Source organism: Euleptes europaea, chromosome 14 (genome assembly GCF_029931775.1).
Source record: "Euleptes europaea isolate rEulEur1 chromosome 14, rEulEur1.hap1, whole genome shotgun sequence".
Lineage (NCBI taxonomy): Eukaryota > Metazoa > Chordata > Lepidosauria > Squamata > Sphaerodactylidae > Euleptes > Euleptes europaea.
Genome location: NC_079325.1, coordinates 2,758,992 through 2,781,727, shown reverse-complemented (window position 1 = coordinate 2,781,727; position 22,736 = coordinate 2,758,992). Strand labels below are relative to the sequence as shown.

Below are 22,736 nucleotides of genomic sequence, written 5' to 3'. Positions count from 1 at the left end.
TTTGTTTTCAAGAAGCCCATATGGGCCAGCAGAATGATACAGAAGATCCCTGCTCCCAGTGAGAAGTCAGACCACCTACCTGATCGAGAGAATGATCAGCGTACATCAATTCAACGGACTCCGCAAGCAGGGCAATTGAGTTCTGCAGGCCTAACAGCCAAAACACAGTTTTCAGTAATGTCTGATATTGCTGAACCTCACCCTTTCACACTTCTAATTCTACAGCCAACTGCAATCGGAACACGCGAATGGGTGCAGGCACGCATACTCTTCCTGCAAGAGGCATGTGGGCAACGCAGGGGTGGTGTATGTCCCTACACTTAAAACTTCATCTTGTGCTCAAGGACCAGAGCCTGATCTTGTCTGAGGAGTGAGGATGGTATACAAATTGAAACAATAAAATCATACCCTAAATCCACAAACAAATTCATTACGTGAATGACACCGACCTTGTATGTCTTGCTCAACTTCTTTCCTCCACCGGTGCAGGCAGGTCATAACAAGACTCATCTCATCCTCCGTGACCACACGTGGAGCTGGATACTCCGGCATCTCTACAGGATCCCAGGGGAACTGGAAGGATCTGTTCACTAGTTCTGGGTGAGAGGTGGCTACAGCATCTTCACCATTCTCAGTGATTTGTGTTACTTCCACCCTATGAAGCAGACAGGCAGGAGATTGTTGATTGATGTTACCATTTTCAACCACAGTAGCCAGCACTTTAAACTGTACTATACTAAGTAAGCAAAGTAAACAGTGAAAATTATGGCATCGCATTACTTTCTAAAAATATTTCAGATGTGGGGTGAGAGAGACAGCACTGACTAATTGAATTTTTTTAAATCATACTTGTTATCTGCCTTGGGTCCCAGTGAGAAAACCAGACTGTAAATGAAAATAAATATGGTATTGAAGACCTGATGAAATAAGCCTCGTGCCCTTCAAATGGACAACCCCATTTTTACCTGCTATGCATGGGAGGCACGCCTGAAGTGTGGCCTTTGACCTCTACCGCTGTAGGCTTTGTACTTGCAAATTCAAGAACATACACCAGCATGTCCCGCAAGGGGAAGCGGTCTTCACCGGATCCATATTTCATGTATCTAAAAAGAGCATGAGAGATTAGTTAAGGGAATCCCTATATTCTAGAAGTTACATTAACCCGAACAGAGAGATTTAATTAGTGACCAGTTTTCCTTCATACCTTTGGCATAACAGTGAGTTCACAGGCTTTGTTAGTCACGTGCCCAGTCACATGTATTGCTTTACAGCATGTCTGCATGATTTATTTTGTTCAGCACTAGAAGATTAGTTAAGTCACTCTTGCTTCCTGACTAAAATAATAAGACTTGGTTTGGCATGGTGGTTAGAATGATGGATCAGGACCTGTGAACACCAGGTTTGATTACCCACTCTGCCACAAAAAATTCATCACAATCCCTCACGTAATTTATATCACAAGGTTTCTGTTTTAGAAGACGAGTTGGTTTTTATATGCCAACTTTCTCTACCACTTAAGGGAGAATCAAACCGGCTTACAATCCCCTTCCCTTCTTCCCCACAACAGACACCCTGTGAGGTAGGTGAGGCTGAGAGAGTGTGACTAGCCCAAGGTCACATAGCTGGCTTCATGCGCAGGAGCAGGGAAACAAATCCAGATCACCAGATTAGCCTCCGCTGATCATGTGGAGGAGTGGGGAATCAAACCCGGTTCTCCAGATCAGAGTGACTGCTCTTAACCACTACACCACGCTAGCTCTCATGAGGATAAAGTGGAGAAGGGGGGAAAGATGTGATAAGCCATTTTCAGTCCGGATTAGGGAGAAAAGTTGGATATAATTTTTTAAAAAATAAGCATAAGAAAGGAACAAGGCATATTGACAGTCCAGGTCAATGGCTGCTCCCCACAGAAATAAAGACTGTGCTCTGTATGGAGACCACATCTCAAAAACCGGCTACCCACCTTTCCAACTTTTGCTGCAGAAGCGCTATCTGACCCTTCAGCTTCTTGAGTTCTTCTCTTCTGGCTTGAATACGTTCTTTGTTGCTATACAGGAACCTACGTAAGGAATCTCCACTGCATAAAGTGTGCATAGAGGAAGCCCCCCCCCCGCCCCCCGTGCCTCCATCACACCTCAGTTCTGCAGGACCAAACCGGTCATGTCACTGTTCCTCTAGCAGAACCAGAAGGAAGTCTGGAGCCCCAAGAAGAAGGTAATCCTTCATTCTCCGTGTTAAGAAAAAGCCCCTGAGGGGTCATTTTAGGTATTATACCACCACTTACCTGTCCATATAAATTACTTGTGAGAATGCTAACTTGCTGTGTATCTTCTCCGGCTGTCCAAGGGACTGATTGAACTCAAATCGGGAAAGTTCAAAGGTCAGCACTGGAGGGAGCTTTGTGAACCACCGCTGGAACACAAGCAGATACAGAAAGGCTTTGAGACAACAGGAAGAGGGAAGATTACCAGTCCTTGACACTGTACACATACACACATGCAGGTACAGGAAGCATTCACAGGTACAGAAAGCATTTACAATATAATCATTAGAAATATTCATCTCAGAAAGTAATGCCCAGTCCCCGGGGGAGGAAATCAATGTTATCATTCCTAGAGAGAGTATCAGCGAGTTCTTCCTTCAGAGCAGACTTGGGCTACCTTTGGAATGTGTGCACTGATGGGCTTAAAAGGGTTACTTTCCACAATCGCCATCTAAAAGGTTGATCATCCCCAGTAATCGCTGGCACCTATTTGGAAAGTCTTTCAACAGCTGCTCTAAAAGCCACATTGGAGAAACCTGGCCAACGCTTCTGACTCCTGGGCTTTTAATAGACTTCCACCATCAACTGCCAAGAAAGCCTTGCATGACGGCAGAACACACGCCCTCCTTCAGGAGCTATTTGTAGCCCATCATGCTTTAAAAATCCTAGAAAGAAAAATGGGGTCCAATTGATTTGGAAAAGGGGGCAGACTGCTTTGAGTCTTTTACTATCCCTCAACCAGTCTACTGCCCTGTGGTGTTTGACGCCCACTCTGCAGCTGGGTGTCACATGCTCAATGAAACTCCAAGAGGGGTTTTTATATTTCTGAGACTGACTTTGGGGTCTATTTGACCCCAACAATTAATCAGTGCTTTGTTTGTCTGAGAGCAGACTAAAAAAATCCTCGACACCAGAAATAGCCCTAGGTTTATCTCACTTTAAAAATGCATATTCTGAGAAAGGGCCAAGAGCCCAGACAGCCCTCTTACATACATCCTCTTAGGAAATCCTTAGCAAAACCGGTGATGTTCACCATACGGAGCCCTGACCTGGATGGCCCAGGCTAGCCTGATCTCGTCAGATCTCAGAAGCTAAGCAGGGTCAGCCCTGGTTAGTATTTGGATGGGAGACCACCAAGGAAGTCCAGGGTTGTTGTGCAGAGGCACTGGCAAACCACCTCAAACCACAAAAAAGTGGTCACCATAAGTCGGCTGCGACTTGACGGCACTTTACACACACACACACACCATATGGAAGAGGAGACAGCTAACTCTGATTAACTACAACAACATTCAAACTCCCATTTCACCATTTGCCTTCAAGTTCCCAACATTGTTGGGGTAACTTAAAATTCATCTTCCCTAGCCTGGGATTCTGGCAAGTTAGACAGATGCTCTCTTGCTAGCCCTATAGATATTTTCTGCAACAGTCTCAAAAGCAGAACTCTCCTATCTATATACACACAGGGACAGCTTCCAGAGGCCTATGAGAACCAATACAATATAGTGGTTAGTCTGACATTAGTGAAACTTAGATTCAAATTTCTGTTCTGCTATGAAGTTTGCCAGGTTACCTTCGGTCAGACACTCTCCTCCTAACCTACCTCACAGAGCTGTTGTGAGGTTAATTGGGGGGGATCTTTGTATACTACATTAAACTTCTTGGAGGAAGAGTGGGATTAAACCATGAGACAGATTAATCAGGACAACAACAAGGATATTCCCATTTCTTTAGCTACACAGTGTTTTCCAATACACAAAACCCAACCAACTCTAAGAACAATGCAGAAACAAGCTTTGGTACTGCACAGAAGGGCCATAGGAGCTGCAAAGAGGCCCGGAATCATTTCCTCCATTTCAAATTCCCTGTTCAAAGATCTCAACCTTTTGCTGGTTACATGACCAAGCAATGATTTGGGGAAGGACATGGAGAGAAGAGCATTTTCAGCCTTCCCAATGCACTCTTTAATGTGCATTTATAAAACCCAGTTTCACGCCCCTTGAAAAATGTCAGAGAAAAGTAGAATGAGATTGAGGAATGATTTAAAATTAGAAAGGCAGATCAGAGGAAGAACAAAAAAGCAAGAATGAAATTGAAGAATACACTAAGAGGGAAAAAATATAAATTATGAAAAAAGGCATACCATAAAGCTAAGCACTGTACTTTTACCCTCCGAAAATATGGAGGCAGTAGTTCTCCCCCTACTCGGGTACGGGTAGGCTTCAATAAAAAGAGAGAGACTTTATCACACTTAAAAACACAAGCAGACACCTTCACACAAGGTAAGCTTCCCAAGGCAGGTAACATTGGACATCAGCAATTTTACAACAGAAGCATGCTAGCTTTACGGATCACTCCAACATTGGATCTTATAGTAATGTACATTTAAAGGATTTCATGACACCTCAACTACATGGGCTTAACTGGACTCTTCATATGTTTTCACATTTGTGAAGTCCAAGTTTGCCTTCATACAACGGCTGCTAATCAAAAAAGCCAGAAATAGGCACAACTGACCTCTTGCCCGTATTTCACTGACTGATCAGAAGGTGGCGATTCAGTCTCCCCCTCTACCATGGCTCCTTCCAAACACTCGTTCAAGTTCTTATAACCGTTTACCTGCAGGGGATACTGGCCAAAGGTCTCGATTTTGGAAAAGGTCTTGCCTAAAGACAGGGTTGAGAAGACAAGAGTCACTGGAAAATAAAATAATGCTAGGAGAAACTGAAGGCAGCAGGAAAAGAGGAAGACCCAACATGAGGTGGATTGACTCAATAAACTCATGGCCCTCAGGTCTGCAACTCCTGAGCAACACTGTTAATGATAGGACGTTTTGGAGGGTATTAATTCAGAGTCGCCATAAGTCGGAAGCGACTTGACAGCACTTTACACAAACACACACAAAGGAGAAAACAGTCATAAGCCAGTTTGCTAAGAGTAGGTTTCTTTAAAGATGTTTAGATACTGCAACAGTCAATTCTATTATTTAAACCAAACAAGGCTTTTCCCAAGCAAACTGTGAAAAGGAGTATTTTTATGCAAATATTCAGGACTGTTTCCTGCTTCCTTGATTTAAATTCTTGCTCCTTATTTACCATGGAGTTGAGGCTAGAGTGACACCTCATGAGCTAATCAAGTGCCACTTAGGAGCACATGAAGCTGCAGCCAAAATAACCAAGTCTTAGTGAACCTTTGAGTTGGAAGAATGTATCGTGGCATCTGTTGTTGTGGGCCACAGCCCGCTTTACCAGATAAACGCTTAATGCCACAATATATTTGGGTTAGTCTTGAAGGTGCCTAAGGCTCTCGGCTGTAGCCAGAATAGCAGACTACGACAGCTGCTCCTCTGGAAGGTGCAGCTGTCTTACGGAACACTGATCCACACAGCTCAGCACAGCCTACTCTTGATCAGCAGTAGCCCTTTACAGTCTCAGACAGGGATTGTCCCCCCCACCCAAACTTGCTATCTATTTCAGCTACACATTAAATTACAAACACTGTTTGTTATAAGCCACCTGTTTGTATGAAGGTTAAGTCTGCAAAATTTTCATCCTGGTATGTACAGCACCCATACCAACTTTTAAATGAAGACATGTTTAACAGTGGAGATCCAATCAAAATGGAAGACGAGGTGGGAACTGTTAGAAGCCTGTTAAGAAGTCTCAAGATACAGTTAGGAAAACACCGCCCCCCAATGTTGTATTCATGAAATGCAAGGAAGCATTTTGCATATATTACAATGCTGTCAACATGAAATGATGTTAACTGTAATTTCAGTGACTTGCTTGAACAATTTGTTTTCAGAGGATCTACTGTTTTAAGATCTACAGCCTGCCCTGACCTGGATAGCCCAGGCTAGCCCAATCTCATTAGCCCTGGAAAGCTAGGTATGGTCAGCCCTGGATAGTGCTTGGATGGGAGACCAAGGAAGTCCGTGGCTGCTTGCAGAAGCAGGCAATGGCAAACCACCTTTGTATGTCTTTTGCCCTGACCTGGATGGCCCAGGCTAGCCCCATCTCACCAGATTTTGGCAGCTAAGCAAGGTGGGCCCTGGTCAGTGCTTGGCTGGGAGACCACCAGGAAAGGCCAGGGTCACAACACAGAGCCAGGCAATGGCAAACCACCTCTGAACATTTCTTGCTTTGAAAACCCCTATGAGGTCAGCATAAGACAGCTGCGACTTGACAGAAAAAAAAAAAGCTTTACGGTCATCAGTAAAACACTCAGAGGTGTTAGTTACTTACCTTCATGAATCCCTTCAGTTAAAAATGTCCCATAAAAAAGCTGAACCATTGGGTTGTCAGACTTGTCCTGGGGGTTACTGCTGAAGACACAACAGGTTCAATCTAATCAGGGATACAGACTGTACAATTAAGTTTCTGAAGGCTCGCTAAAAGACAGGTTAAAGAAAATAACATCTTCCACATCGAATATACGCTGGAGATGTAAAAGATGTATGAGCTCATTTATTCATATTTGGTGGCAGTACCCAATTATAAAAGTTTTTTGGAATAAGGTGTTTAAATTAGTGAGAGAAATTCTGCATATAGAAATACAAAAAGATCCTAATGTGGCTCTTTTGAACTTTATGCCTAGTGGGATCTCAGTTAACAAGATGTGGTTAATAGGAAATGTATTTACCTCAGCCAATAGGTTAACAGTTGTGGCATGGAGACAGGAGAAAGCACCACATATTGAGAAATGGCTAATGGAAAGTACGGTATACTATGTTAATGGGGAAAATATCTGCATTTACGAAGTTCTGGGATGGAGACTGATATACACAAGTTAAATTTGTACAAGTCTGGTCTCCTGTAATTACTTTTTGGAATAGAAAGAAATCTAAAGAATTAGTCAAAAAATAGATATTGAACATAGTTTAGATTGTCAAATCTGACCTCATGGATATTGTATTCTATGTTATGTATTATCAAGTCTCATTATTTGAGTATTATGAAATCAAAAGATTATTTTAAAAACCTCACAAAAATGGTCAAGCGCTCTAGTCAGAAATCATGACAGCACCGCATTTCCTGGATCCCAACTGAGCTGGATACCAAGGATCCGCTCCACCCACAGTGCCACTTTCCCCACAGTGAGGGTAAGAAGTTATCATTTTAAATGTTGCTTTAAATTGTTCAAATGTTTCTTATGCGCACCATCTTGGGGATCCTGATTGAGTGGAAAAGCGGCATAGAAATGTTTTATATCAATAAAAATAAGCCTTGTGCTGGAAGAAGGCACCACCATTAGCGGAACAGGCATGTGGACCCAACCCGATACCACACTTGGTAACTTAGGTGAACAGGACGCATTCAAACAAGCATGTTATTAAATTTTGAAAATGCCCACATTCCCCTGGAAAATAAGCTTTATTGTGCTTGTAACATAAGCTAGAACTTTTTATTCAAAGGTTTTATCACTGAAACTCTTCTCCCCTCCCCCAACCAAGTAATGGCCATGAGCAGATTGCTAGGAAGGCAGCCAATAAGTGGTCCAAACAAGAAACTGGTTATAGCACTGAAGGCAGACACTTTCCTAATGAGAAATAACTAGCATAACCTCACAATTGCCCAGCCCAATGAAAAGACAAAGCAGGCAGTTCTGTGCCCTGCCATCCCGCAAATTGTGAAAGCAGTGTCTCGGGACTCACTTGACGTTCACAGCCAACTGGAAAGCATCCTCCAGCCAGTCCAGGAGTTTGTGCGTGAACTCACTCACATCTTGCTAAAAAGAAGCAAGGATCAGAGAGAAAAACACCATCAAAAGGGGAGCAGAGAACTGGCAGGGAGAATACTGCCACATTTGTTAGTCAACGGGGAAAGAGCCTCCCCAATGTCTTAGCAGGGACCAATCAAAATACATCCACGTAAAGGTAAAGAAGGCTGGGAGACTTCACACAAACCCAGAAAGGTCCTATATAGTGGAAGTGCATTGGATCCTGCTGCTTTACAGCTTTTGCCTGCTCAAACTAATGACTGCTTCCCATTCAACAGTGTGCCAATTTCTATTGTATGGCGCTTAAGAGGTTTTCTGTACGAACACTGAAAGCCAAGCTAGACAGGATGGCAGCTGACTGGAGCACAAAAAGTACTGCACAAGCAGAAAGTGAAAGTTGAGCCCCCCCCCCACACACACACAAAACAACACACACCATTTTTCACTCCTAGCAGAGTTTGGAGACTGGAAGTAACCTCTGGGGAGAAAAAAACACCATCTGGTGTTATGTGGGAAAGTGCAAGAGAGTTCATTCCCCCCCCCCACTCCACCCATGCTAATCCCCCCTCCCCTGTGCTCGACGGAGACCTGGCACAGTCTGGATCCGACAGTTAGCCTTACCTAACTGAATCCAGAGGAAGCAGGGATGTGGGAGAGCTGCGGACAACACGGCAGCACACAAACAAGCAAAGGAGTGATAGTTTACCTGCTGCTCATCAGGAGATCTGAATGCACCCCTTAGGAGCTCTAGCGCTGCTGCGGGATCTACAAATTTACGGACCGTCCCCAACATTAAAGCAAAGAGACACTGCAGCTCCAGCATGAATGCGATGTTCCTCTTTTTCTGAAACAGAGAAAGCACAGTACATTTCAGAGAAAGGACAGGCAGAAGCAGGCCTGTGGTTACAAGCATCAGCAAAGTACCCATGATGGATGACAGGATGATTAGTTTACAAAATCGGTTATGGAAAATGCAGTTGAGAAGGCAAGTTTGCTGGCACCCGAGGAAGCCTCTGCAAGGTTTGTGGATTAGATCCATTGAGTGAGCACCTCACAGCAGATATTCCCATCAGGGCATCACCTCCAATACCTAGATGGTATTCATGATACCAACCACATATTTGGTATGTTTCAGTTCATGCGAGTCCCTAGTTCAAGTACCATGAGACCCCCAACCCTACCACCCAACACAGCCTGTTTCAGACTCAGAGGGGCAGGTGGGTTATACAGTCACAGGCTCACAACCCTTCTTGTCCCTATTTCTATGGGAGTCCTGACCTTTTTACACCCTAGGTCCCCATTCTCTTTCCCAACGGGCAACCCAGTTCCCTTTTCAACCGCCCCTCACCCAGATATTTCCCCGAGCTATTGGAACTAAGTACTGCTTCCTTTTCATGCTGCCTAACTGGTTTGTGTACGTAGTTTCTTCCCCTGAGACAATTCACCCTCAGTCAGCAGGGAAGAACAAAAAGGAGTTACCTTTTATTCAAAACTTAAACAATTCTGGAGTATTATAGGCAAATCAATGCAACAGTTCTCAACATGTTTCTCCAGTCCTCTCAATTACAAACCACCGTTCTTACAGGCAGCTTCTGACTCTTACTTACAGACTCAAACTCATTTTCCTCTCACATCGTTCTCTGCTCCAACTAACTGTCCACTGCCAAACCCCCCCCCCCCCAACATTCCACCAGTTCTCGTTGGCTGCACTCAGAGGCAGAATACTGGACCTGTCCATCACATACCTATTGTCTTTTTTCAGATCAATTTTTAAATATACCTCAGTAATACTGCATCTACAACTTTCAATAAGCTCGCATTCCATAAAGGAAGTCCAATATATTTATTGATTACATAGTCACAACATTCATAAATATCCCAGGCAAACACCACCAACCAAAGCGTGATTGAAGGCCAAATTTGTTTTTACCTCTGTTCCTGCCTCAGAGCAGAGCACTATTCCAATCAGTGGGGAAGGAACACTTAGCAGTTCCTCAGTCTCTCACTCCTCCCTCTTTACAACCTTATTCTACTTCCAGGGATGAGAAGCTGATAAACAAACTCTGCTGTAAGGCCTGTCTACTCTTCTGGGCATGGAGTATGGTTCACGGGGTGTGTGTGTGTGGGGGGTGGGTGGGGAGGTAGTTGTGAATTTCCTGCATTGTGCAAGGGGTTGGACTAGATGACCCTAGTGGTCCCATCCAACTCTACGATTCTATGATTCCTCGCCTACCCAATTCTACCCCATTCCTTTCCTGGGGAAAGCATGATGAGATATCTTCATGAGATCCTCCTTACTGCCATCATTTCTACCAAACAAGTGCCACGGGAACAAAACTGTCTCCCCTTCCAAGGACTGTCACAGCCCCAGTCCAGCACCTTGGCCTTGTTCGTCAGCTTTGTTATGTCTGGGCGCCCAGCTGCACTGCCAAAGAGATGCCATCTTCGTCTCCTGATTGGCCAGGTTCCCAGACACATGGCTCTCAACTGCTTCCACAGCATCTCTGAGCCACCACGGTCACAGCTTCGAGGAAGATTTTCCCCACTGAGCAGCATAGTTCAGTCTGGGGTCACTAAACAGAACTCTACAGGTTTTTTTTTTTAACAGGATCAGATTAGCAGCTAACAGATAGGATCAGGTAACCAATGTGGGCTGTCCAGGATACACAGCTAGCTTTGACCATGAAGAGGTTTCCCAGCGATGCCGCCCCCTCCTGGTCAGCCAGAGTGCAAGATCAAGACTGGAAAGCTCTTACATGAGAACATTTGGCATTCGCTGCAATATTAAGAAAAATCTGTGTACTTCTTAGACACAGAACAAGAGAGGTTATTCATGTATCACACTGACAAAATAAAAATAATACAAGATCCCTATTTGGATGGCAATTATAATCTAGTTATGGGGTAAGAATATGCATGAAGTTACAAGAACGTAAGAAAAGCCCTGCTGGATCAGACCAAGGTCCATCAAATCTAGCAGTCTGTTCACACAGTGGCCAACCAGGAAGCCCACAAACAAGATGACTGCAGCAGCATTGTCCTGCCTGTGTTCCACAGCACCTCATTGAATAGGCATGCTCCTCTGATCCTGGAGAGAATAGGAATGCATCATGACTAGGATCCATTTTTACTAGTAGCCATGGATAGCCCTCTCCTCCACGAACATGCCCACTCCCTTCTTAAAGCCTTCCAAGTTGGCAGCCATCACCACATCCTGGGGCAGGGAGTTCCACAATTTATCTTTGTTTCTAGGATTAAGTCTGAACCCAGATTCAACCATTTCTCTTTTCTGTAGTTACCGAGATACGCCACCAAAATCCGGTCACCTGCAAGCCAATTTTACACAAAGCCAACTGAACTGCAAGATCTAGGGGGGGAAAATCACCCTACCGTTACTCAGAGAGCACTTACGCTGCGGCTTTGACAATTTTCCAGTAGACTGTTTGGAAGAGAGTAGCCGAGGACCAGACGCCGGAATTCTGGCAGGTGGAAGAGAGACTGACCAAAAAATAAATAAAATTAAAACGAAACCGTTGCCTTTTCTAATCAAAGTAATCTGATCTCAGTTCAGCACACCCACCAACCTTTAAAAATTCTCAATTCTCATGGCAGCTCCAGAAGTTATGAATTTCCTAACCAGAAAGTACTCGGAGGAATGTGCTGCCTCATAGGGTGGTGGAGTCCCTGTCTTTGGAGGTCTTTAAGCAGAGGCTGGACGGCCATCTGTCAGGAGTGATTTGATTGTGGGATCCTGCATGGCAGGGGGTTGGACTGGATGGCCCTTGTGGTCTCTTCCAACCTTGTGCACTTGTGGGTAGGACAAGGATGGAAACTCAGAACTGAATCACTCAAACACTCCACTCTCCCACTAATATCAATGGGACTTTAGGGCGCCTTCATCTTAGCAGAGATCCCTTGTGACAAGGCCACACTCAACACTCCCCAATGCCTGTGTTCCCCTACTGGGGGGGGGGGGAATCTGCTCTCCTCCATCCCCATGAATGGGACCCCATGTTCCTGTCTCTCACTCCCCACCTCACGGAAGGCAACAAGATAGTACCAGTTTCAACAGAACTTTTTAGCGCTGGCTCTTGTTGATACGTCATATAATGGGTGACATATGAACCTCATACTCAAATTGCAAGTGGGGCCATAATGGCAGCTACACTTTTTGCATACATCTTCCACTCACTAGAAGAAGAAGAGTTGCTCTTTATATGCCCACTTTCTCTAACTTTTAAGGAGAATCAAACCGGCTTACAATCTCCTTCCCTTCCTCTCCTCACAACAGGCATTTTGTGAGGTAGGTGGGGCTGAGAGAGTATGGAGAGAACTGTGACTGGCCCCAGGTCACCCAGCAGGCATGACGTGGAGGAGTGGGGAATCAAACCCGGTTCTCCAGATTAGAGCCCGTTGCCCTTAACCACTACACTATGCTGGCTCTCATGCTGGTTTGCACACTATACCAAAGCACTCCAAAAGAAATTACATTCTACAAGAGCGACTTAAGCTGCACTTAAAAAGTACAGGCTGAGTATTGCTACAAACCCAAAATGCACTCAGAAATATTAATGCAAACGTACCTGTATGACCGCACTGAACCAGCAAGTATTTCCGATGTTTTTCATTCCTACAGGCCAGCCGTTTGTTCTCCTCCACCCATTCTGGCTGAGGGCCTCCCCCCAGACTTCGCATCGTTTTCTTTTGGAACGGTTTTTACTGTCTGCCACACTCGACTCATGAGCTCTGCAGGAAACACAGTGCACAAAACATGACGGAATCGTGCTGTATCAATCAATAAACCTTTAATGGCATATCCATTATTACAAAAAGGGGAAAAAACAGTATAAATACAACTATCAGCTAAAAAAGCTGTATTACCAAAAGATTCTAACTCATTTTGCTTCAGTCCAGTCCGCAATGTAACTTTCCTTGCTCCTGACGGGACATTTCCAAACATCTGGAAATGCAGAAGGGTCTCTGGTAAAGAGAGCTCTCCCTGCACTCCTGCACTTAAGAGCTGGAAACCAACTATGGTAAGTTCACAGACTGCCATGATCAGCTACATGGGGGCATGTGCGCAGAGAGAAGAGCACCGGTGTTTACTCAGCCTGGATCACCCACAGTATACACACATGGGAAAGTTTGCTGCAACAGATATATTCCGAGTTACCCGAAATTACTACATGGAAAGTGGTAGAGTGAATAGAGTTTTCTGTTCCAGGACCAGGCAAGGTAGGACAAGCATTAGAAGTGATCAGATTGGTGACACAAAACTTGGGTTAAAAAAAGGCAGATGATCTTTCAGAGAGTATATAAAACTGCTTTATAATTGAAGGTCCTTTACTGAAACACAGGGAGGTAACGCCAAAAAGAAAAAAATATATAGCATACGCATTCTCTGTTGCATTAGGATCCCTTAGTAGGCTGTGAAGAGTTGGAAACTCCTGGATTCTCAACGGGATAGCTTTCTGCAGATCAGCTTTGTCATGTGTTACTGAATCAACTGTACCTGGAAACAAATGCAACTATCAGTATCTAGGAGCGAGAAAGGTGCTCCCTCAAAGCAGACACACCCTTTCCCTAACATTGGTTCTTCTGGCAGTTATACACTGATTTGCTCTGCAGCTATTTCCAAGCTGCTCTCCTCTCCCACAGAACTAGCCAGGGGAAGCAGATGTTCCACAGGAAGCCTATGGGCATGACTGAAAGTCAGTGGAGTGTTGGATTGGGACCGTACATGCAGCCAGTAAAATAACTGGCTTGTAACCAAGCATATGAAAGCTCATTTTCCTCATTTAATACAACTGCTCTGCTCTCATCCACATAGTCAAACAGTTACAAAAGCATGGCAATTCTGAGGTTCCTTTCCAATATTTTATTTGTTTATGTCATTACTAGTCTGCCATTCTCACTGAGACTCAAGATGGATTACACAGCATAAGTCAATATGATCAACCCATTCATATCAGCAACAATTAACATATAGGCCTTTACTGTAAGCTGCCTCGAAACAAGAGGAAAGGCAGGATATAAATATTTTAATAAATCAATTTGTTTCCAATTCGTTCCCTCCAGAGCAGTCTCTTTGTATAACGTAACTGAGCTTCTGAGACTGGGTTTTTACATCCTGCATCTAACCTTCCAGAAAAAGTGCACCAATACTATGAGCCTCCCAGGTAAAGAATAACCCCCTCCCAGAAAAGATGGTCACCTACTGGTTGCCTGCTGTTTGCAAACAGCACTCCCTTCACAGTCAGATGGTTCTGCAGCGCAGTCAGATGGCTCTGGGCCTGACTCTTTCGCACGGCCCTCGGTGAGAATTTCAACAGCCTCCCTTAAGTCCCCATCGGCAGCCTCATGACAGAAAGAACAAATTCTCAGTGGCTTCAAAGTTTCTGGAAATTTTACATCTAACACTACCCCATCAGTCCAGAATTGACATCACAGCCAGGGTACATTGTTGCGAGCCTTGGGAGGGAAAATGAAAACTTTGAGGAGCAATCAGTAAGAAAGCCTTTCCACATTTCTTTGCTGTTCTAACACCAGAAGAATAATGTATCTGAAGATGCTCTTCAAGGCCAGGAGAGGCAGCATGCAAAGCTGTCAGAGTGCCGTCCCCTCTCCTCTCTGGAAACAGCACCTGTGGGTTAACCTGCCTGCCCTTATCAGCTTTAAAGAGCCGAAAACCAAAAAAGCCACAACTATGCTGACTGCAAAACTAGAAGCAGTGCAGAAAGGGGGGGAGTGAAGAGGGTTTGGGATGCAGCAATGCAAGGAGGCAGCCACTTAAGAGCTGTTAAACAGGCCCGATTCAAACACCTGCACTGTATATTTAATCTTGAACTAGCCGACCCAGCGGCAGGAATTTCTGCAAGACAACTAATGTCTACACCAGCAAAAGAATACTCACCTTCAGGGTTTCATGGAGAACTAGAGGATCCTGAATTCCTGTGATCTCTCTCAGCTGGTTGACCAGCACGCTGGAGCTCTACATTAAAACAGGCCCAAGAAAGAACACATCAAGATTAACTACACATCAACAGCAAAACAAGATCTAATAAAGATCATTTTACTATAGGGCCCCTTGGATAGTTAAAGAATTTAAAAAAGACATTTCAGAAGAACGGGTGAGTGGGCCCATACATTATGTACATTTTAAAAAGTTTTCAGTTATTACAAGTTCATCTTAAGGTTTCTAATTCAAAGTAAGTGGCACTCAGGTGAGTGTGCTTTATTTCTGTCCTGTTCAATCATTCTTGTACACAGGCACATCATCCCCTCTTCCAGTCAACAAGGAATATGTTCAGGTGAATTCCTACAAGGATGTACATATGAACATTTAAATTAAAGCTCCCTTCACTATTTTGAGTGTGGGAGCTCTACCAGCTCTGTACTCTACCTTTGATCTGGTGTGAACTTTGATCTGGTGTGAGAGCCGCCAAACACACTTCCGCACTATTATGCTGTCGGTAGTATCAAGGCTATAACCTGCTCTGGACCAAAGTAAAGAATTCTGCCCAACTCAAAAGTTTGGGTACTCCAGCACCTACAGGCATTAATAACAGGAAATCCCACCCCTCCCATTTTGCGCCTTGATGCTCATTTTAACCCAACTCACAGTTTTCTAACAGACTTGGGCACTCTTTAAAGAGGCGAGTTCAGCCAGGCCTGAGACAGAACATTCCAAATGCCACAGTACTAAATCTAAAGGGCGTATGGGCAGGAGGCTAGCGGACCGTGTGTTCATTTCCACCCAAAAGCAGCAGCACATGCGGTGGGACATATAAGGAGCCCATGGAATTTGCAGGGGTGTGAGGAAGAGCTATTTTAAGCGGACTGCACATGCCATTTCAGTTTGTCATTTATCACTCACAAGGTGCCAGATATGCACAGCACTCCAGCCCCGCTCTAGCAAACTGGCTGACAACCACCTGGTCAGTAGAGCTACCATTGTTTTTTCCTGACCATTTTACAGGTCCAAAGAGTAGGTTGATAAGGGCGTTTTACAGTACAGTAGAATCAAAAGCCATCCTGTGACAACCAAGAAGACTTATTTCAAGCAGCTGTCTTCAGGAGTTCATTCAGTCCAAGCATACAGCTTTCTTGGTCAGCAACCGGGTCCCATTATTACCCCAAGTTTTTAAAAAAGAACGGCCAACAGTAGTTTTTAGAAATATGAAGAAAGCACATGATTTAACGTCTCGTTCCAGAAATGAAGCTAAGCTTACTTGGCACAGATATTTATTAAAACGTAGATTTCCCACTTTCTCCTGTGGCTCAAGGCAGTTTACACAACATAACTTAAAATCAACAAAATAAAATAAACCCCTTCTCCCAAAATGATGCTTTCACTTGACACTCCGTTAAAATCCCTAGCAAACAAAATAGCCTCGCACCGCTTCTTGAACACTTCTAAAGGGAGCACCTCCCGCAACTGCACAGGGAACTTGCTCCACAAAGTGGGAGCTCCAGTGGAAAATGTCTGGGTTCTGGTTCATGCCCGGTGGGCTACCTTAAGTGAAGGAACAGCCATGAGGTGCCAGCTTGAACACAGTAGTTGGATGCACCCTAAATCAAAGGGGTCCCTCCCTTTCCCCTTCTCACTGTAGGAGACCACATCATCTCAGTGAAATTAACACACTGCCGCGCCTTCCCACCCTAATGTCTAAAGGGCAGAAACCATCAGAAGAACCCAAACCCAAAGGAGTTGCATTACCTTTGATCCCCACCCGGAACCCTCAGCACCCTTTTCCACAGTAGAAAACTGCACTGGCATTGGAGGGAGGGAAGCCATTCTTCATCCCCCAAGTTCTGGCACAGGTTCTGACAAAGCCAAGAGGCATGAAAGTACACCAGAAGCAATAGAATTCCCCCCACCACGCAGCTTCCTCAAACCAAGTGTAGACACGCACAACGTTAAAAATAAAAACAGTGTTCATCCTCTGAGTTCGACATCTCCTCCTCCTCTTGTCTTCTTGCTCCCTGGAAAGCACCGGCAGGTCAGGATCCACCCCTACAGCCTAGGACAGAAAAGTGAGAGTGCACTGCCAGGAAGGGGGGAGGAGCTTGCTTCAAGGTGTGGGGAGCAGAAAGGAGAATTAAAAAGAGATGCTTAACATGGGGAGGGGGAATTGCTATACAGGTTGAGTATCCGTTATCCAGACATCCGATATCCAGACTGATCCGAAAACCAGACCTTTTAAGCCAGAATGCAGGCATTGCTCACAAGCCCTCAACAGCGCCACTGATGGTTCAATGTACACAAAATTATTTAAAAATATTGTTTAAAATTACACTCAGGCTATGTGTATAAAGTACACATAAAATATAAATGAATTTCGTGTTTAGACTTGAGTCCCAGCCCCAAGGTATCTCATTATGTATATGCAAAAATTTAAAAAAATGGGAAGATCCAAAATACGGACCACTTCTGGTCCCAAGCATAAGGTCCCAAGGATAAGGGATATTCAACCTGTACCTTGTTTTTTAAAAAAAACCATACTCCATGAAGGCAGTCCCCTGCTGCAAAATGCTTGCAGAACTTGAAGGAAGAAGAGTTGGTTTTATATGCCAACTTTCTCTACCACTTAAGGAAGAATCAAACCGGTCTCCCCACAAAAGACACCCTGTGAGGTAGATGGGGCTGAGAAACCTCTAAGAGAGCCGTGACTAGCCCAAGGTCACCCAGATGGCTTCATGTGGAGGAGTGGGGAATAAAACCTGGTTCACCAGATTAGAGTCCACTGCTCCTAACCACCGCTCTTAACCATCACACAACGCTGGCTCTCCTGGATGGCTCAGGCTAGCCTGATCTCATCAGATCTCAGAAGTTGAGCAGGGTCAGCCCTGATTCATATACTTGGGTGGGAGACCACCAAGGAATTCCAGGGTTGCTATGCAGAGATGGGCAACGGCAAACACCTCTGAAGATCTCTTGCCTTGAAAACCCTATGGGGTGGCCATAAGTCAGCTGCCACTCAACACCACTTTCCACCACCATAAAGGAAGTAGGAAAGCAATGTCTGAGAGCTGCCTGCTACTGAGAAAAAGCGCTGGTTTTTATATGCCGACTTTCTCTACCTTTTAAGGGCCACTTATGCATGGGAAGTTTTGCCTTGGATTTGCTGCTCTCTAGATGCACATTTCCCCCATCCAAATGCTCAAAACTCAACAATAAGCCCCCCATGCAGAGTTCTGAGAATTCAGATGAGGAAAATGTGCATCTAAGAGAGCTGCAAATCCAAGGCAAAACCTCCCATGCATAAATGGCCAAGGAGAATCAAACCGACTTATAATCGCCTTCCCTTCCCCACAACACTCTGTGAGGTAGGTGGGGCTGAGAGAGCTCTAAGAGGACTGTGACTAGCCCAAGGTCCACTTCATGTGGAGGAGTGGCGAATCGAACCCACTTTCTCCAGATCAGAGCCCACCCCTCCAAACCACCGCTCTTAACCACTGCACCACACTGGAGTGGCTGTAATGGACCTGTTGGGACTTCCAAGGAGCCGAAAACGGGATTATCCCCCCCACCCACTTGCTCCCCCCCACCCTTGCCCCCCTCACCCTTGCCACACTCCCCCCTTGCCACCCCCTCTCCCCCCCACCCTTGTCCCCCTCTCCCCCCCACCATTGTCCCCCTCTTCCCCCTCACCCTTGCCACCCCCTCTCCCCCCCACCCTTGTCCCCCCTCTCCCCCCCACCCTTGTCCCCCCTCTCCCCCCCACCCTTGTCCCCCCTCTCCCCCCCACCCTTGCCACCCCCTCTCCCCCCCACCCTTGTCCCCCCTCTCCCCCCCACCCTTGTCCCCCTCTTCCCCCTCACCCTTGCCACACTCCCCCCTTGCCACCCCCTCTCCCCCCCCACCCTTGCCACCCCCTCTCCCCCCCACCCTTGCCAAACTTTAAAAGCAAAGAAAGTCTTTTGAGACTGTGGGAGGAGGATCCCCCCTCCCCAGTTTAAGGAGAACCCCCCCAAAAGGAGGCCAGGACCCCTTCTGAATGAGACTGGCAAGGGGGGGGAAGGGTCTCCCCTCTCCCCCCCGCCCCTCCCCCACAGCAAAAGTACGTGTAGTGGGGGGGCGAATTCAAACTACCGCCCCCCCCCTCCGAGGACATGGGGGAGTCCGGCCCCCTTTCAGGCTCCTCACCCTTGCCTGGCTTCCGGCGGCGGCGGCGGCGCCCCCCTCCCGGGCCTGCTGCGGCGGTTGCTCGGCCGTCATGGCCCCCCGACCCGCTGGGCGACCGACCCCCTCGACGAGCGGCCGCGGAAACCCCGCCCTTGCCACGCCCCCTTCTTATGCCTCGCCACGCCACGCCCCCGGCCGCGCCGCCTGCCAATCACGCGCGCGCCCGCTCGTTACGGCGACCGCGCGCGCTCCCGCCCCGGGGGGAGGGAGAGAGGGAGGAGGTGGGCGGGGCCTCCTTCGCGGGCGGAGCCTCCTCCCTCCGTCCCTCTCTTGGAGGGAAGGAGGGAGGAGGCTCCGCCCGCGAAGGAGGCCCCGCCCACCTCTCTCGCCCCCCCCCGGCGGCAAAGTCGCGCCTCAGTTTGCCGCCTTCCCCTCCCCCTCCCTCTCGAGTGGCCGTTTTTCTCCTCAGGATCAGCGCGAGGGAGGTGGGGGAGGGGAGATGGAAAACGGCCCCCCGCCTCACAGGAGATCGATCGCGATGGGCAGCCGGGTCTGTCTGTCTGCCTGTCTGCAGCAGTCGAAAAGAGCCAGAGTCCCCAAAGCTCACCCCCGGGCCTGAAATTCTGTTAGCCTTTAACATGCTATTAAGACCCTTGTTCTTTTCTACTTCCACCTCACAGGGTTGTTGTGGGGATACAACTGGAGGAGGAGAGAACAGTGCCAGCCGCTTTGGCTCCCCGTTGGAGAGAAATGTGGGCTATAAATGAAGTGAATAAATAAATCTGAATACCTAAAATGAAGTCAACAGCAAGGGTGTCGCACGGCCCCTTCAAGGCCCACAGGGTTATCGTAACACAAAGCAGCATCAAAACCACTTATCGAGACCCGCTCAAAGAACGCGAGAAGACGGTGGCTTGAACCTGACCCCCATCCTGGCACTCCACTGCACAAAACTTTATTTATGGATTCATTTGTTAAAACTTCCTCACCCCACCTTTCCTTCTGGCTCGAGTTCGAAGCCTTCCTCCCAATCCCGCGGCTTTTTTGGAGATTTTGGAGGCCTGAGATTTACTTTACTAGTCAAATATCCCCCCACCAAACCCTGAGCTCTGCTCTGCGGACTCCTTTCTTCCCCCTTTGGCAAAGAGATTTATCGTCACTTTCAAAGGGCCCAGCAGGAGTTTTGACTCCATGTGTTGTGGTGACTTTTATAGTCTGTAAGACATACAAACAAAAAGGAAGCTCCCTAGAGGAATGCAAAAACAAAGTACGAGGAGGTAAATCAAAAATTCGGGGTGTATTGCAAACTGCAAGTTGAAAACGTTGGCTGAACACACAATATGCACAAATGTGACCAGCATACTGTAGATGTAAACAAGATTTAACATACCAATAACAAATGTGTAAATACAAAGAAAACTAAACTAAACACTTAGGGCTGTTTAGCCTGGAAAGAAGGCAGTTAAGGGGAGACATGATAGAGTGTGTGAACAGACAGGTGGGCTTGGTGGGCCTTGGTTTAATCCAGCATGGCTTTTATTATGTTCTTATGTAAACAGCGTAAATGGGTAATTATACAATAGATCAAAAAGCTGCTGTTCTTTTGCATCTCATACAGCACTGGCAAGAGATCTTTTGGTGGTTTTTTTCATTGTGTGCCACTTTGGTAAGGAAATATAAAAACACTTCCAGTCATCTATTTGTTTCTCACCGCAACTTTGTGAAATTGTTCAGAAATAGGCTTGTGCATGAGTAGGGTTGCCATCCTCCAGGTACTAGCTGGAGAGCTCCTGCTATAACAACTGATCTCCAGCCTTTAGAGATCAGTTCACCCAGAGAAAAATGGCCGCTTTGGAAGGTGGACTCTATAGCATAATACCCCATTGAAGTCCCTCCCCTCCCCAAACCCCACCAACCTTAGGTTCTGCCCTGAAAATCACCAGGTATTTCCCAACCTGGAGCTGGCAACCCTAAGCATGAGGGAAGATGAGACTCAAAGAGAATTACTTGGTTTCTCCAATTTCTGAAAGATGGTTCGCAACAGGATTGCCAACCTCCAGGTGAGGCCTGGCGATCTCCTGGTATTACAACTGATCTCCAGGTGACAGAGATCAGTTCCCCCATAGAAAATGGCTTCTTTAGAGGGTAGACTGTGGCGTTTTACCCTACAGAGTCCCTCCTTTCCCCAAACCGTCTTGTCCAGGCTCGGCCTCCAGATCTCTAGAGCGGAGGGGCTGTGGCTCAGTGGTAGAGCATCTGCTTGGCATGCAGAAAGTCCCAGGTTCAATCCCCAGCATCTCCAGTTAAGGGGACCAGGCAAATAGGTGATGTGAAAGACCTCTGCCTGAGACCCTGGAGAGCCGCTGCGGGTCTGAGTAGACAATACGGACTTTGATTAACCAAGGGTCTGATTTACCTGATAAAATCTGTATCCAACGACTGCTGGAAGATAGTAACACACAAACTTCGAGATGTGTGGCCGAATCCTGTGCTGCTATCTATAAGGCCTGAAAGGATGTAATGTACAAATAGGTACAATTTGATAGATGAACGTTTTAGAAGCTAGTTTGCTTACCTTTTTAGATATGGGATTTTATTGATATATTTTATTCTGTGGACTTTTCGATTGTCTGATATTGTTTTATTACAAATTTATGTTGCTGTTGATTAGATGTTCTATTTTTGGTCAAATGACCTTAAAATAAAGATTGAATTGAATTGAAAGGATCTGATTCAGTATAAGGCAGCTTCATGTGCTCATCTTCAGGAATGTCCCTAACCTGCAGTTTGCAACCCTCGCATGCAACCTTTGAATTTTTGCAACTCCTGAGATCCTCAGCTGATCACATAATCAGTTTGGCTCAATTTGCCTAAGCTTGGCTCTCCTTAGAAAGGAGAATGTGACAGCCATCCAGTTTCTGCCTGCCAAGTTCAAGATGGGCCTTCATCTTGTCGAGCTTGCATTAACCTTCTCAGCATTCTCTTGCTGGGCACAGATGCCCCTTTGTCACCTCAGCCAATGCATGGAAATGTAGGCTGAAACTATATTGTCCCAACCCGACCGCTAACGAAGTTAAGTTAGGGGAACCTTCACAGTTTCCTCCAGCCTTGATCAGAATTCAAACTACCCCAGTCTGGAATACCTGCATTGGCCCCCAGGTGGCAGTCCAACTATATGAAAGGCATGCAATAGCAACAGCTCTGCAAAAACTTTTTGAGATCTTTCCCTTTACCAGATGCAAATTGATTTTGAACATGTTTTGAATGGAGCAAGTGCTACAAGTGGGTTATATGCAGGGAAAGGTCTTTTAACTTCCTCCTTGCCAGCATGAAGGGATATTTTAGTAAAGTTCTTGCCTTATACACCTCAGCTTCCACAGTATTAAATGGGAAGGAGCAAGTGATATGTAAAAAGGAAATAAGCCATTCACACAGTGGTGGAGGTGGGTCTTTCGGTCTCCTCTCAGATTTGATTTAAATATAAGAGTCATAACGAGATGAAACTTACCTGTGTGAGCTTGCATGGAGTGCTGTTTACACTGGGCTGGCACCTACACAAAGCAGTGACGTGTACTTATTTATTATTGTTTAGTACATTTTTACCCTGCCTTTCCTCCAAGGAGTTCA

General features: G+C 46.0%; 1 protein-coding gene across 1 annotated transcript in view; it reads right to left on the bottom strand.

Moving 5' to 3' along the window:
- Positions 1–19,202, bottom strand: part of USP28 (ubiquitin specific peptidase 28) — a 35,312-nt gene extending 16,110 nt beyond the window's left edge. The window contains exons 1-15 of the mRNA XM_056860012.1: positions 19,131–19,202; positions 14,895–14,972; positions 14,200–14,338; positions 13,376–13,493; positions 12,565–12,727; positions 11,393–11,479; positions 8,688–8,825; positions 7,917–7,990; positions 6,508–6,587; positions 4,781–4,929; positions 2,285–2,412; positions 1,964–2,059; positions 966–1,103; positions 450–655; positions 80–150 (exon numbers count right to left, since the gene is read on the bottom strand). Coding sequence (XP_056715990.1) covers positions 80–150; positions 450–655; positions 966–1,103; positions 1,964–2,059; positions 2,285–2,412; positions 4,781–4,929; positions 6,508–6,587; positions 7,917–7,990; positions 8,688–8,825; positions 11,393–11,479; positions 12,565–12,727; positions 13,376–13,493; positions 14,200–14,338; positions 14,895–14,972; positions 19,131–19,202 — 1,737 coding nt within the window. The remainder of the gene's footprint in view (positions 1–79; positions 151–449; positions 656–965; positions 1,104–1,963; positions 2,060–2,284; positions 2,413–4,780; positions 4,930–6,507; positions 6,588–7,916; positions 7,991–8,687; positions 8,826–11,392; positions 11,480–12,564; positions 12,728–13,375; positions 13,494–14,199; positions 14,339–14,894; positions 14,973–19,130) is intronic.
- Between the last annotated feature and the right edge of the window lie 3,534 nt (positions 19,203–22,736).